At 54.5% G+C, this 12273-nt stretch overlaps 4 protein-coding genes across 4 annotated transcripts; 1 reads left to right on the forward strand and 3 right to left on the reverse strand.

The window, feature by feature from the left end:
- Positions 1–92: 92 nt before the first annotated feature.
- Positions 93–877, forward strand: ATEG_09517 (high-affinity Cu transporter CTR3; the record flags this gene model as incomplete). Its single annotated transcript, XM_001218138.1, has 4 exons — positions 93–140; positions 199–229; positions 295–775; positions 841–877. The coding sequence occupies 4 exons, from the start codon at positions 93–95 to the stop codon at positions 875–877; spliced, it is 597 nt and encodes a 198-aa protein (XP_001218139.1).
- Positions 878–1625: 748 nt separating this feature from the next.
- cyp4 (peptidyl-prolyl cis-trans isomerase) lies at positions 1626–2412 on the reverse strand (the record flags this gene model as incomplete). The annotated part of the gene is made up of 4 exons (XM_001218139.1): positions 1626–1812; positions 1866–1972; positions 2030–2199; positions 2358–2412. The coding sequence occupies 4 exons, from the start codon at positions 2410–2412 to the stop codon at positions 1626–1628; spliced, it is 519 nt and encodes a 172-aa protein (XP_001218140.1).
- A 948-nt stretch (positions 2413–3360) lies between these two features.
- On the reverse strand, positions 3361–6226 carry ATEG_09519 (putative cell polarity protein; the record flags this gene model as incomplete). Its single annotated transcript, XM_001218140.1, has 3 exons — positions 3361–3759; positions 3816–4949; positions 5003–6226. The coding sequence occupies 3 exons, from the start codon at positions 6224–6226 to the stop codon at positions 3361–3363; spliced, it is 2757 nt and encodes a 918-aa protein (XP_001218141.1).
- A 1757-nt stretch (positions 6227–7983) lies between these two features.
- On the reverse strand, positions 7984–11541 carry hmg1 (HMG-CoA reductase; the record flags this gene model as incomplete). The annotated part of the gene is made up of 4 exons (XM_001218141.1): positions 7984–8323; positions 8384–10725; positions 10779–11138; positions 11206–11541. 4 exons carry the CDS (start codon positions 11539–11541, stop codon positions 7984–7986), a joined length of 3378 nt encoding a protein of 1125 aa, XP_001218142.1.
- Positions 11542–12273: the final 732 nt, after the last annotated feature.

Here is a 12273-nt window from a genome sequence, read left to right on the forward strand (position 1 = left end):
CCATGGACCACTCAATGCATACAATGACCATGAACATGGCCACGGCCACCGAATCCTCCATGAGTACCAGTACTTCTCATACGGGAATGGACATGGACATGGACATGGAAGGAATGCACATGTCCAGCTGCAAGATTTCCGTTCGTCACCTTCACCCTAACCATCCAAACCGACCGGACCATTAACTAGAGTCCTCAGATGCTTTGGAACTGGAACACCATAGACGCCTGTACGCCTCCCCTCCCAGGACGAAGCCCTTCCCCAATGCAACACGACTAACACCCGACACCCCAGGCTTCCTCTCCGAATCCTGGCACATCACCTCGCGCGGGATGTTCGCCGGCTCCTGCATCGGCGTCATTTGCCTCGTCCTCTGTCTGGAGCTCCTCCGGCGCGTCGGCCGCGAATACGACGCCTTCATTGTCCGCCGCGCGCGTCTCCGCGCGCAATACCTCGTCCTGTCACCCGAGTCCACCAAGCCCGCCGCCGCATCGTCCTCCTCCACGGACGCCAACTACGACGCCGGTGGTGGTGGTCTGCAGGCCACACTCGCCGGGCCAGCCGGCCAGACGGGCAAGATGCAGTACACGCCGGTGCGGCCGACGCTGGTCGAGCAGACGGTGCGGGCGTCGTTGCACATGCTGCAGTTTGCCGTGGCGTATTTTGTCATGTTGTTGGCGATGTACTTTAACGGGTATATCATTATTTGCATCTTTATCGGCGCGTTTCTGGGCTCGTTCATCTTTTCGTGGGAGCCCCTACAGCTGGGGAAGGAGTATGTGCCTATGTGCCCCTTTGTTCTCCCTTTCTTTCTTCCTTTCGGTATGCTGATGCTTTTAGGAATGATGCAACCGCTGTAACCAAATGCTGTGGGTAGGAGGCAGGTTGGTACCATATAGCAGGGGTGCCGGTATCTATCTCAATCTAACAATATCTAGAAAGGTATATTGCATACTGGAAGGGTTGGAATGATAGACAGTGGTTTTAGTCTACAGTCGTGCATCTTCCAACTGGTGCCGACGGTCATGTTATGGAGCCTCTTCATGGCGTTGGCCTCAGGCTATTGTGGTCATGGGTGTGGTATATGTCCTCCAAACAAACGTCTTTAATACCTGTTGCTTCAGCTGAATCGGGAGTTATATGGCCACCTGGACAATCTTCACTGATGTATTAGCCGTTGCATGTGAGGCTGCCCTCCAACTCCGTAGGTCTCAGCTCAGTATCTACAAAGCAGGCCCTAAGACAAGTAGACTTTCTACTAGTCTATAAGACGAATAGGGCCACTCCGTATCCCGCATTGCTTGTAGCATCCTGCCTGAGGCACCAATAACGTAACCGGACCCCACCATCCCAGAGCGGGGTTATCAGGTCTACATCGCGCAAGGTACACAAAGAAACAGGAACAGTGAAGAAAATACAAGGTAAACAGTGTGATCGCAGAAACCTTGTCAATATATTCATAGACACTCTAGATTACACCACGCAAGGAAAGGAGACTCGACCGGAGCCGTCGCTCAATGCCCGCTTCGAGAGTACTAGGTAGCTCCCCAAGCTCGATCGAGCTCAGACTCCTGTCTAGAACAACCCATGTCCCCCCTTTTCGGCTGTCTCTGCTTTTGTTTCAATTAAGCGCTGCCGCAGTCGACGATCGTGGGCTTGACAGCAGAGCGGACAGAGCCGCTGGAGCTGCCAAGAGCCTCGATCTCCTTGACAACCTGCATGGAGGCATCGTCGGCAACCTCGCCGAAGACGACGTGCTTGCCGTCGAGCCAGGAGGTCACAACGGTGGTGATGAAGAACTGAGAGCCGTTGCTGAAGGGGATGTTAGAAAGATTTGTCCTGGGTTTAGGACCTAATGAACTTACGTGTTGGGGCCAGCGTTAGCCATGGAGAGGATACCAGGCTTGGTGTGCTTGAGCTGGAAGTTCTCATCGGCGAACTTCTCGCCGTAGATGGAACGACCACCGGTGCCCTGTATCGTGGTTAGCTTGAATGCGTCTCCCTCGTATGAGCGATCGGAGGAACTTACGTTGCCGCGAGTGAAGTCACCACCCTGGAGCATGAACTGGGGGATGATACGGTGGAAGCTGGAGCCCTTGTAACCCTCGCCCTGGGGCTTCTTGCAGAGCTCAGCGAAGTTCGCGGCAGTCTTGGGGACAACGTCGTTGAAGAGCTTGAAGTTGACGCGGCCAGTCTTGGCTACAGCGACAGAGACATGGTCAGCAATGTTGGAGAAGAGTTTGGTGAGCAAGCATTGAGGGATTCAGGAATTGGGCCGTCTAGGCGACAAGATTGCAAAGAGGGGTGACCACATCGGACAGAAGGACCAGGGGAAAACGGGAGAGGAAGGGACTTACGGGTGCTAGAGCCCACGGGGGCGTACTGGATGTCGAACCAAGCGGTGGAGGCCATTCTGACGGTGGATTGATGGAAAGGACGAAGAGAGAGGAAAGACGATTGATTGCAATTGAGGACGGAGGAGAGGGGACGAGAAGAGAGAGACGAGAAAGGTGGGGTTATTGTTGACCTCAGGCTTCGGGAGAACATTGTTGCTGGAGGGGCACGACTCGGATTAACCTGCTTCCGACACGATCTGATCGCCGTGCCGAATACCGTCAGTGACCGTTTTATTACCCATCCGTGACCGCTGAGTCAGCTACTCCGGAGATGGACCTGGAGAGAGCTGGAGGGAGAAAAAGACAACAAGAATGCAGTGTCCATTCATCATTGTCCACTCCCCAATTCGCCCATGGTGAAGCCATCCCATCTCACCGACACTAGCGAGCACTCGAGCACCGAAAAGAATTGGAACATCTACTTACCAAGACCTAGGTATACTTCACAAACCAGCGTAAGCGCGGCAAGATGGTGTGTTGCAGCTCAAGGCGGACGGACCCGGACTTGACGGAGGAATTCCGGAAAAATATCCTGCCTTTCCGAGCCAGCTTGACTGCTGTGGTAGGCAGTCATGTGATTTACTCCTGGGCTACTGCTGCAGGTGGTGTCTAGCAAGTCTATGGCCAAACAACAAATGTAATGCAAATATCAATAACCCCTGGGAATCCACAGGAGAAGACCTATCCAATCAACCGCTAATCACACGGGAACAAAGAAGCAAAATGCTAAATAATAGACAGAGAAGGTCAAAAGATAAGTATACAGATCTCGTAGAAATAAGCCAAGCAAAATAAACCAGAAAGGAAGGTCATAAGCTCCACCAATGTCAGCATATCATCCCACGTAGTTGCTCGTTGTCATGCATGATGGGGAAAAGAAACACCCCCGCAAGAGGCAGTGTGCGAAAAGAATTTATGAGAATCAAGAAGTGGAAGACAATAGCGCTCTCAAACTTAGGACGAACTATCGAAAGTCATCCTCCGAATCATAGTTCACCGTATCAAATCGTTGGACAAGCTCCTTGGTTTCTCGCGCGATCTCAAACGCAATGGGCGGAAGCTTGTTGGTGACACTCCGTAGATGGTCTGCATCTGATGCTGTTTCACCCTCGGCTGCCGTATTCGTCAGTCGAGCTTTCTGCCCATCCAAGGCGTGGAGGAGAGGCGCGGCACGTTCCCGGAGTGCCGGACTCGTCTCTGGCCGGTGGATAAAGTGGTCTGCGGAGGATGACACATGTGAGACTACAGATGCAATAGCAGACACATGAGCTCGGATCGCAGTCAGTCCCTCTTCCCCACGGATGCTGGCCACAAGGGCCTGGATGGATTGAAGAAGTCCATCGGTCTGATCCTCAAGATAGAGCTGCATGGTTGTCAGTCATCGCAGACGCAAATAACAAGTGGTTCGGAAAGATTTACCTTGATCTCCTGCAGTTCGTGGTCTTCAGATTGAGCCACGTAGCCGGCCGTCCCATTCACAGCACTTCCATTAGGCCCAGACTCCAATCCGTGATAAGAAGTCGACGGGTTACGAGAGTGCGGAGGGCTGATGGCACTGTAGACCGACTCGTTGTGGCTCAGCCGGCTATGGCTTGGAGCTACGCTGAAGTAGTCCGGCGACTTCATCTGGGCCAGGTGCTCTTCGTACTCCTCCTCGAGATCATCAGCCGGCGAAGGACAAATCTTCACCAGACGAATGAGCTCAATAACCGCCGTCGACAAGTGCGACGCAGCTGCATCCAGGAGAGAGACGGGGGAGAGGCCACTGGATCCTGCAAAATTTTTGGACGCAGTGATCAAGTTGTTCGCAGTGGCAGATACTCGGCGGGTTGCTTTCGCATGCAGTGCAGATAGCCCGTCGTCGAGGCCTTCAGACTGGCCAACATCATGCACGATGTAGCGAACGGCAATAATGACGGCCTTAACCTGCTGCATGACCTGTTGGTGGTCATCAAAGCGGGCGATTCGAAGCAGTTCGTCGATTGAGATCTGAAATTTCGTCACATGCACATCCCTGATCAGACCGTGCTCATCCAGAAGCTCATTGTTCTTGGCGATGGTGCTGACATCCGGACGGATGTCCGAGATACCAGTGGAGGATGCGCGTAGGTGTCGTAATTGCGTCTTCGCCTTAGCATACCGGCTCTTCCACTGCTGAATCTCCTCCTCCAAGCGATGCACTTCACTCGAGAGTTGCTCTTCCTGTTCCCATCTCGCGTGGCTCTGCTCAGACAGTGCCCTCATCTCCATCAAAAAGCCAGCGGCCTCTCGCCGAACTTCTTCCGTGACCTGTTGCTGTTCCCGCAGCTCATCCTGCAATCCTCGATGCTGGATCTCCAGATCGGCAAATCGGGCCTGCAACTCAGTGTCCGTGGACGCTTGCCGCGACGCCTCATCGATCTGGTTTCGCAGATCAGCCTCCATGGCTTCCTGCTCCATCCGGACCTTGTCAAGCTCCATCTGCAGCGAACTGTTCAGATCCTCTGCTTTGGAGATCTTGCTTTCCAGCTCGAGTTTCAACCCCTCCCATTCCTGTCGCTCCGACGTACTTATCTGTTCACATGATCAGTAAGAGGCATTAGGATTGATCCGGATGTCCCACGTACCTGAGACTTATCCTGTTCTTCCTGGTACTTCACAATCTCCTCATCCTTCGACCGAATCAACTCCTCCAACTTTTCCATCTTATCCCGGTTCTCATGGTATTTGGTAAGCTCCTCGTCCTTTGACTTGAGCATCTCCTCTAGCTTCTTCACCTTCTCCTGAAGTGTAGTAACCTGGGACTGGGTGTCGGCCAACAACTTCCGTTCACCCTCACCCAACGTCGTTGTCGTCCCTCGTCGACTCAAGACAGCATCCAAGGCAAAGGCATCGCTCCGCGCATCATAGTCATCCTCTGTGCCAGCCATGTCATCATCGTCCTCCACCATCGTACTCTTATTCGGCACGATCGTGTTACTCTGCACGCCGTTCATCGACGGCGGCGCACCACCCACCAACGACCCTTTCCGGGGCGGGAACGCGCCCATTGGACTGCCAGGCGGCCCTCCGGAAGGATAACCACGTCCGCGCGGCGCGCCACGAGACTGTGATCGCCGCGAGCCCGGCGGCGGCGGGTATCCGCTGGGCGGATAGCCGTTGGAGGGACGGCCACGGAAACTAGGGGCGGGACTGGCGCGGCGCGACTCGCGCGCGGGGAACTGGGGGAACCGACGCTCCAATTCACAGTAGACATCGGTGGCGAGGTCGCGGAAGCGCTGGTGTTGAAGCGAGGCCAGCTTCTGACGCGCCTGGTTGCGTTTTTCGTGGAAATCGTCGCGAGGGGGTAGGAAGGGCGGGACGTCAGGACGCGGCGGGCGAGAGGGTGACGGCATGGCCTGCTGGCGGCGGAGCAGTTCGTCGTAGACATCGGTACTGAGTTCATGAAACTGTGTAGGGGACAGACGGAGAAGTTTGTCGCGTGCCTTGTTGGATTTGCCGTTCCGGTCGTCCCGATAGGGGTGATGGAGAAAGCGTCTCAGGGCGACATAGTGCTGGCCGAGGATCTCCTCCATCTGCTTGTGTCGTCGACTGCGTTGATCGGCCAGCGTGCCATCGCTAGATCGCGCGGCGACCGAGCTGGGCGGCGACGGGTTGCCCGCGTCGCTCACCTGGCTCGGAGAAGGGCCACCATTTGCAATGGCTGCGCCGTTGGCAGCGCTGGGGACACCGGAAGTCGGAGGGGTCGCAAGATTACTGCGATTCGAAAAGGTCGGGGAGAAAGGCGGTTCGGACTTCTGATATTGGTTGATCCCTGACCAGTCACTGCCGTCGACGGAGACGGGCGACATGGTCCCTGAATGACCATTCATCAGCGGTCGCGGCGATGAGGCGGTACCAGCAGGGAGAGAACCCCTGCTACGACGAATGGGATGACGTGATAGTTGTATGCATTCGAGATTCGACCGGAGGGAGACGGAGGTAGGAACGGCGAAGCAGCCGTGGAAGAACACTTCCGATCTTCAAGACTGTGGCTGGTGAAGGGAGCGACTCTGTTGGGGAATCCGAGGCTGTGTACGCGCCGGAGATTACGCAACGAGGGATATTAAGATTAAGGTAAGGAGAAGAACGACGAAGGATAGGTATGTTTTCTTCAATCGAAACCAATATAGCAGGAAAGAATGAATAATGGCCGATCGATGAACAAGGGGCGAAACAAGGAATGGGAAAGCGGAGAAATCAACCCCAGACCGGATGGAAGAATAGGAGAGAAGAAGAGAAGAGAAAAAAATCCACACTCCAAGGCCCTAAGGAGTGGAGGCGACGGAGGAGGAGGAGGAGACGGGCGTGAATGGAGAAGAGAGGACGATGAACAGGGGAGAGGGCGAGAGCGAGAGAGCGAGAGAGAAAGGGAGACGCTGGAGATAGGAGGAATTAATTCTTTACGGAGTACAGTACGGGGAAACCGTCCCCGACTTCCTCCAAGGTTGGATACTCTCTTACAGCCTACTTACTACACGACGAAGAACGAACTTCATTTGAAAATCTCATATCCCAGCGGTGAATTGGTGATTGAGAATTCGATATTATTAATAGACACCATCCTTGAATCCACACAATCCCTTCGATGCATGTGGGATGGCCCCCTTGACGTGCTTGTGTACTTGCTGCTCCCGTACTGTACGGAGTACCTGGTATGCGCTAGGTACCGCCGACTCCACCACCAGGAACCGATCCTAATTAGCCTCCGGTGGCGGTGATTTATTCACGGAGTACACCAGGCGAAGTGCTCCTGCAGGGAGTAGTCCAGAGTAGTCCCGAGCTTATCCCAGGCCCAGCACGCGGGTCCAAGAATTTCCTGCTCTCTTTTAGGCCTGTCCCAGCACGCCAGGAAGAAGAATGCAGAGACTACTTGATGGACTATGCGAAATTGGCGCTCTTCCCATGCCAATCACGTCGCCGACCAGTCCAGACCGTTGGCCTTGGCGCGGTTTGCCGTCCCCATCCGAGAAAGCCCTTGTTTAGTCGATTTAGTCGTCCTAGCTCATCCTAGTCAGCCAGACGGGCTCTCCTTGAAAGTACTAGGTAGGTAGCTAAAGGAAAATAATTCATTCTATCTGTTCACATCATACATGCCTCACAGGCCTTCATTTCCGAAACAATAAAACGGTCCAAATTAATCAATCCCAGAGGCGTGCAGCCTCAGCTGTCTGTGCCGAGGTCCTGTTCACCTGCCACCCAGGTGTGTTAAATACTGAAGATGCTTCTCTATCAAATCTTTTCCCCTTTCATTCCCACGCCGAGACACAAAAGAACGACTTCGGTGATTCCCATGCAGACTGCACGAGGTGATCCCTCGGCTCCCGTAAACACAGTGCAAAGGTAATCAACATACAACGAAGCGAGAGGAAGACTTGAGTCCTGCCAAAAATGCCCACCGGCCCATATCCAGTAGGTTCGTCAACGTCATGTGCAGGGGAACTGAGATGGGCTTTTTTGTTCAGGCTGTCAAGGATGCGTCAGAGTGACAAGGAGGGTGTGCGTGTTGGTATTCTATCGTGATTAAAGTATGAGTGACATTTCCATAGCCGTCTCAGTCCATGCCCGCTCATTTCGAAGCGGTCATGGCGAGTCCACGAGCAGCGCCCACAGCAGCGGACACCGGGGTCGATGACCGTGTAGGCGCAGCGCTGCGGTTGTGGGCCATGTGCGCTCTGACCAGATGGCCGGCAGCGAGTGCAGAGCACAAACTTAACTCTCCGGCAAGCACGGCGGCTGCCACAATGCGCGCGAGCTGGCGGGCGTTGTCGCCGGGGTTCGTGGGGTGGGAGCCACGCACACCCAGAAGATCGAGCATGGCAGACTGTCCTTCAAGGATGGTACCGCCGCCGATAGTGCCAACTTCGATAGCCGGCATCGACACCGCGATCTGCAGATTGCCATCGACGCTGGAATTGGGAGTCAGTATCGACAGATCACGGGTATTATGCAAGTAGAAATGAGCTTACTTCTTCATGGTGGTAATGCAGCTGCTACTTTCCACGTTCTGAGCTGGGTCTTGACCCGTTGCCAAGAAGACGGCAGTAACAAGGTTGGAGGCATGGGCGTTGAAGCCACCCAAACTTCCAGACATGGCACTTCCGATCAGGTTCTTGCTGGTGTTCAGTTCGACAAGGGCATTGACGTCACTCTTCAGAACGCTACGAACGACATCGCCCGGGATGATGGCCTCGGCGACAACCGACTTTCCGCGCCCATCAATCCAGTTCAAAGCGGCCGACTTCTTATCGGTACAGAAGTTACCCGAAACAGAGATGGTAGCCATGTCGTCGAATCCACATTCCGTAGACATGACATGGAGCGCCTTCTCGACACCCTTGGAGATCATGTTCATACCCATGGCATCGCCTGTCGTCGTCTTGAATCGAATGTACAGGTAGGTACCAGCCAGTGCGGTCTTCATGGATTGCAAACGGGCAAAGCGGCTGGTGGAGTTGAATGCAGTCGTCATAATATTGCGGCCCTCTTCCGAGTCAAGCCAGACCTTTGCAGCGGCAGCCCGAGCAAGGGTAGGGAAACCAACACAAGGGCCACGAGTCATGCCATCACCCGTCAAGACGGTCACAGCACCACCTCCAGCGTTGATCGCCTTGGCACCACGGCTGGCACTTGCCACCAGAACACCCTCCGTCGTGGCCATGGGGATGAAATAGTTCTGACCATCGATGAGCATGGGCCCGGCAACGCCGAGAGGCAGGGGCAGGTATCCGATAACATTTTCACAGCAAGCACCGTGGACGAGAGCGTAGTTGTAGTCCTTGTAGGGAAGCTTCGACGTTTCCAAAGAGGCCGAAGTCGCGGCAGTCGCTTTCGTACGAGCCACCACCGCTCGACGAATCTTGACGGCTCTGGTGAACGCGTCCACTCGGCTCATCAGATCTTCGTTCTCCAGGGTTTTCTCGAGAGCATAGCCAGGAAGCTTTCCACGTAGAGAGAGATCGATCAGTTCCTCATCCGACAGATAAGCGGCCCGCTTTTCCTTCAAGAAAGCCTCGCACTCCTCGGGGCTTCTCTTGGGGCGGTCCTCGGGGTTCAGATCGACCTTGGGATACACCTTCGGCGCCGGAGCAGCGACCGGGGGAGCTGGCTCAGGTTCCTTGATGCTCCATCGCGCGGCGTTGAAAAGGTAGCCGTTCAAGATAATGCTGAGAGTCAAAGCGGCGATGATCCACTTGCTGATAATGGGGTCTTCAATACTCTTCAAAAGGCTCTCAATGACCCGTCCACCGACAGCATCCAGGAATTGGTCAGTGTATTCGATGTCGAAGGACTTGCTCTCGGCGGGCGAAGCGTAGTGCACCGAGGGGTATTCGAGCTTGTACTTGATGGGCGGAATGACGGTGACGACAGTCTCTCTCATCTGGCTCTTGGCAGAGACATAGATCGAATCAAGACCATTCTCTGCGACCTTGAAGGGATCAATGGGGGCAGGAGCGAGAACGTTCGACACGCGCGACAGGATGGGAACACCAGAACCCGGGGTGATATTGCGGAAGGGGATGGCCGTCAAGTTGACAACATTGACCAAGACAAAACCTCCAACCATAAGGATCTTGAAACGGCGCACATTGCTAGACTTGATCTTCCGGCCGAAGATGCTGGCATCACTAGATCTAGCGTCCTCCGAGCCAGCCTGGGGCCAATCGTTACTGGAAGCCACGTTTTCCGCGACCCGGTGGCTCATACCATCCTCTTCCAGGGCCTTGCGAAGAGCCACATGGCGCTTGATCCGTGTGATTTCCAACTTGATACAGAGGATGGTGGTGTAAAAAGTGAAGAGCAGAACGCAATCGAAGAAGAGAATCCAGGCAGCAAGAAAACAAAATTGTCTGAGACCACCCTGAACACCAGATGCGGCACCAGCCACGAGAATGGCGATTTCGATACAGTAGTCACGGACAAGTTCAAAGCCCTGCTCCTTGATCGCGGTCTGGATTGATTCCTGGATCGATCTCTGGTTGTTGGCGGCCGGCTGACCGGGCGCTCCACCCTTCTTCTTCTCGACCGAAGCATTCAGGACCGCCCTTGTCAAGATAATCGGCTTTTCAAAGCCGATGGTGACGACGAGGAACGGCAGACCCTCCGAGAGGAGGAGAACATTAATCGGGACACCAAGTTTCGTGGTCACCAGAAGGCCGAACAAGAAGGCAAAGGCACCGGCCAACAAGACGGTGCTAGCTAGCCAATACTTCGACCCCAAACGTCGCATGGAGAAGAAGAGGGAGACAAAGCTGAGATGCATGGAAAGGTATCCCAGAGTCATGATGACAATATCAATGGTTTCGGCGTGCTGTTGCCTGTTAGCTACCAGGTCATAGGTTCAGAGGAGAGAAAGGAGCCTACCTTGATCAGATCCACGAAAGAACTCCACGCATCCGCGAACCAGAGCTTGATAGATTGTCCAGACCCCGAGGCGCGAGCCGCCCGCATGATCCACTTCTTCTGTTCGTCAACATCCTCGTCGGCCGAAGGATCAGGGATCTCCTGCATCGCCTTCATGAATTGAGGGATCTCGCTGTAAGGCATGCTGAATGCCAGCGACGAGTCATGCGAAAACGGCGAAAACAAGTTCGGAGTATGAGGGACGACTTGGGCAGAGGCATTGGAAGGAATAGGAACCTCGTCGGCGATAGGGGCTGTCGACGCTGATCTCGAGGTAGAATCGGGGAAAATGAACGTCGCCAGACCGAGGTGCTGGGCCGTCTGATCCAGTTCGAGAGTTAGGCATGCGAGCCTCAACTAGGATGCGCTCGGTGGAAGAGAAACTCACCTCATCTTCGATCGGCAGGCTGTCCTCAACCTGCCATTTCCAAGCTGTGCTCTCTCCCAGCCGGAGGTGCCGACTTCCACGGAGCAGGGTATCCACGTCCACCTGTCCGGCCACATCGCGAGGGTTCTTGTTATCAAAAATACTACCTTCGATCAGGCCGACGTAGGTTGTGCTGGCCAAGAGGGCCACCACGACGATGGTGTGAATGGGGTGGAGACAGGCCCGGCGCGAGATGGATTGGAGAACACCGGTGACCTGACGCTTTAACCAGCCAGGCTCAGCGTCATTCTCGGTGGTCGCCTGGCGAAACTTTCTGGGGATCAAGGTGGTCGCCATGTTGGAAAGAAGGGGGCGGAATGGAGGGTCCGCAGGGAGCAACCCTGGCGCAGAGGGTTGGAGATAATTCACAGGTCTACACGGAGTCCAGATTACCGTCGACGATCGGTCAATGGCATGGAGAGGGGGTCTGCGAAGGCAAGTGAAGCCGCACGAGGTCAGCGTGTGATAAACTTTCGCAAGGAAGCCCCCTGGAAGGTCCGGAGGGGAGAGGATGGTATCGGGGAGGAAAATACCAGGGAGTCAGGGATGCCTCGCTCAATTGCCGGTTGGAGGAGGACGGACTGAGAGCACCAATTCCCAATTCCTGGAAGGAATTCTTCTTGACGAGGAGGGATTAGGCAACGAGAGAAAGGCGGGACCCCTGAAAGGCTGAGCGGTCGTGGCGATGAGGTTGCAAAGCGGGTGAATTTTGCCGCCTGTCACGTTTTCTTAGTATTCACCACCAAATTGGATGTTGACCGCTGATCTTCCCAGGGAAAAGGGACCGCTTACCTAAGGCAATCAGGCAACTGTAACTAACTTATTCTCGTTCCACAGGGATGGAAACGGGAGAGAATTGAAGAGAGAAGATGGTCCTCGAAGAAAAGAAAAGGTGGGAAAAAGAGAAGCAGTGAGGATAAATTACATAAATGTTCCCTTAGTCCCCAACCATCAATGTTACATACCAAAATGGACTCCCAACTCTTCCCTCTCCGCTTATCGGCTCGGTCAGTACCCTGCGTTTTTGGG

The sequence above is a fragment of the Aspergillus terreus genome, genomic scaffold (assembly GCF_000149615.1).
Source record: "Aspergillus terreus NIH2624 scaffold_15 genomic scaffold, whole genome shotgun sequence".
NCBI classification, from domain to species: Eukaryota; Fungi; Ascomycota; class Eurotiomycetes; order Eurotiales; family Aspergillaceae; genus Aspergillus; species Aspergillus terreus.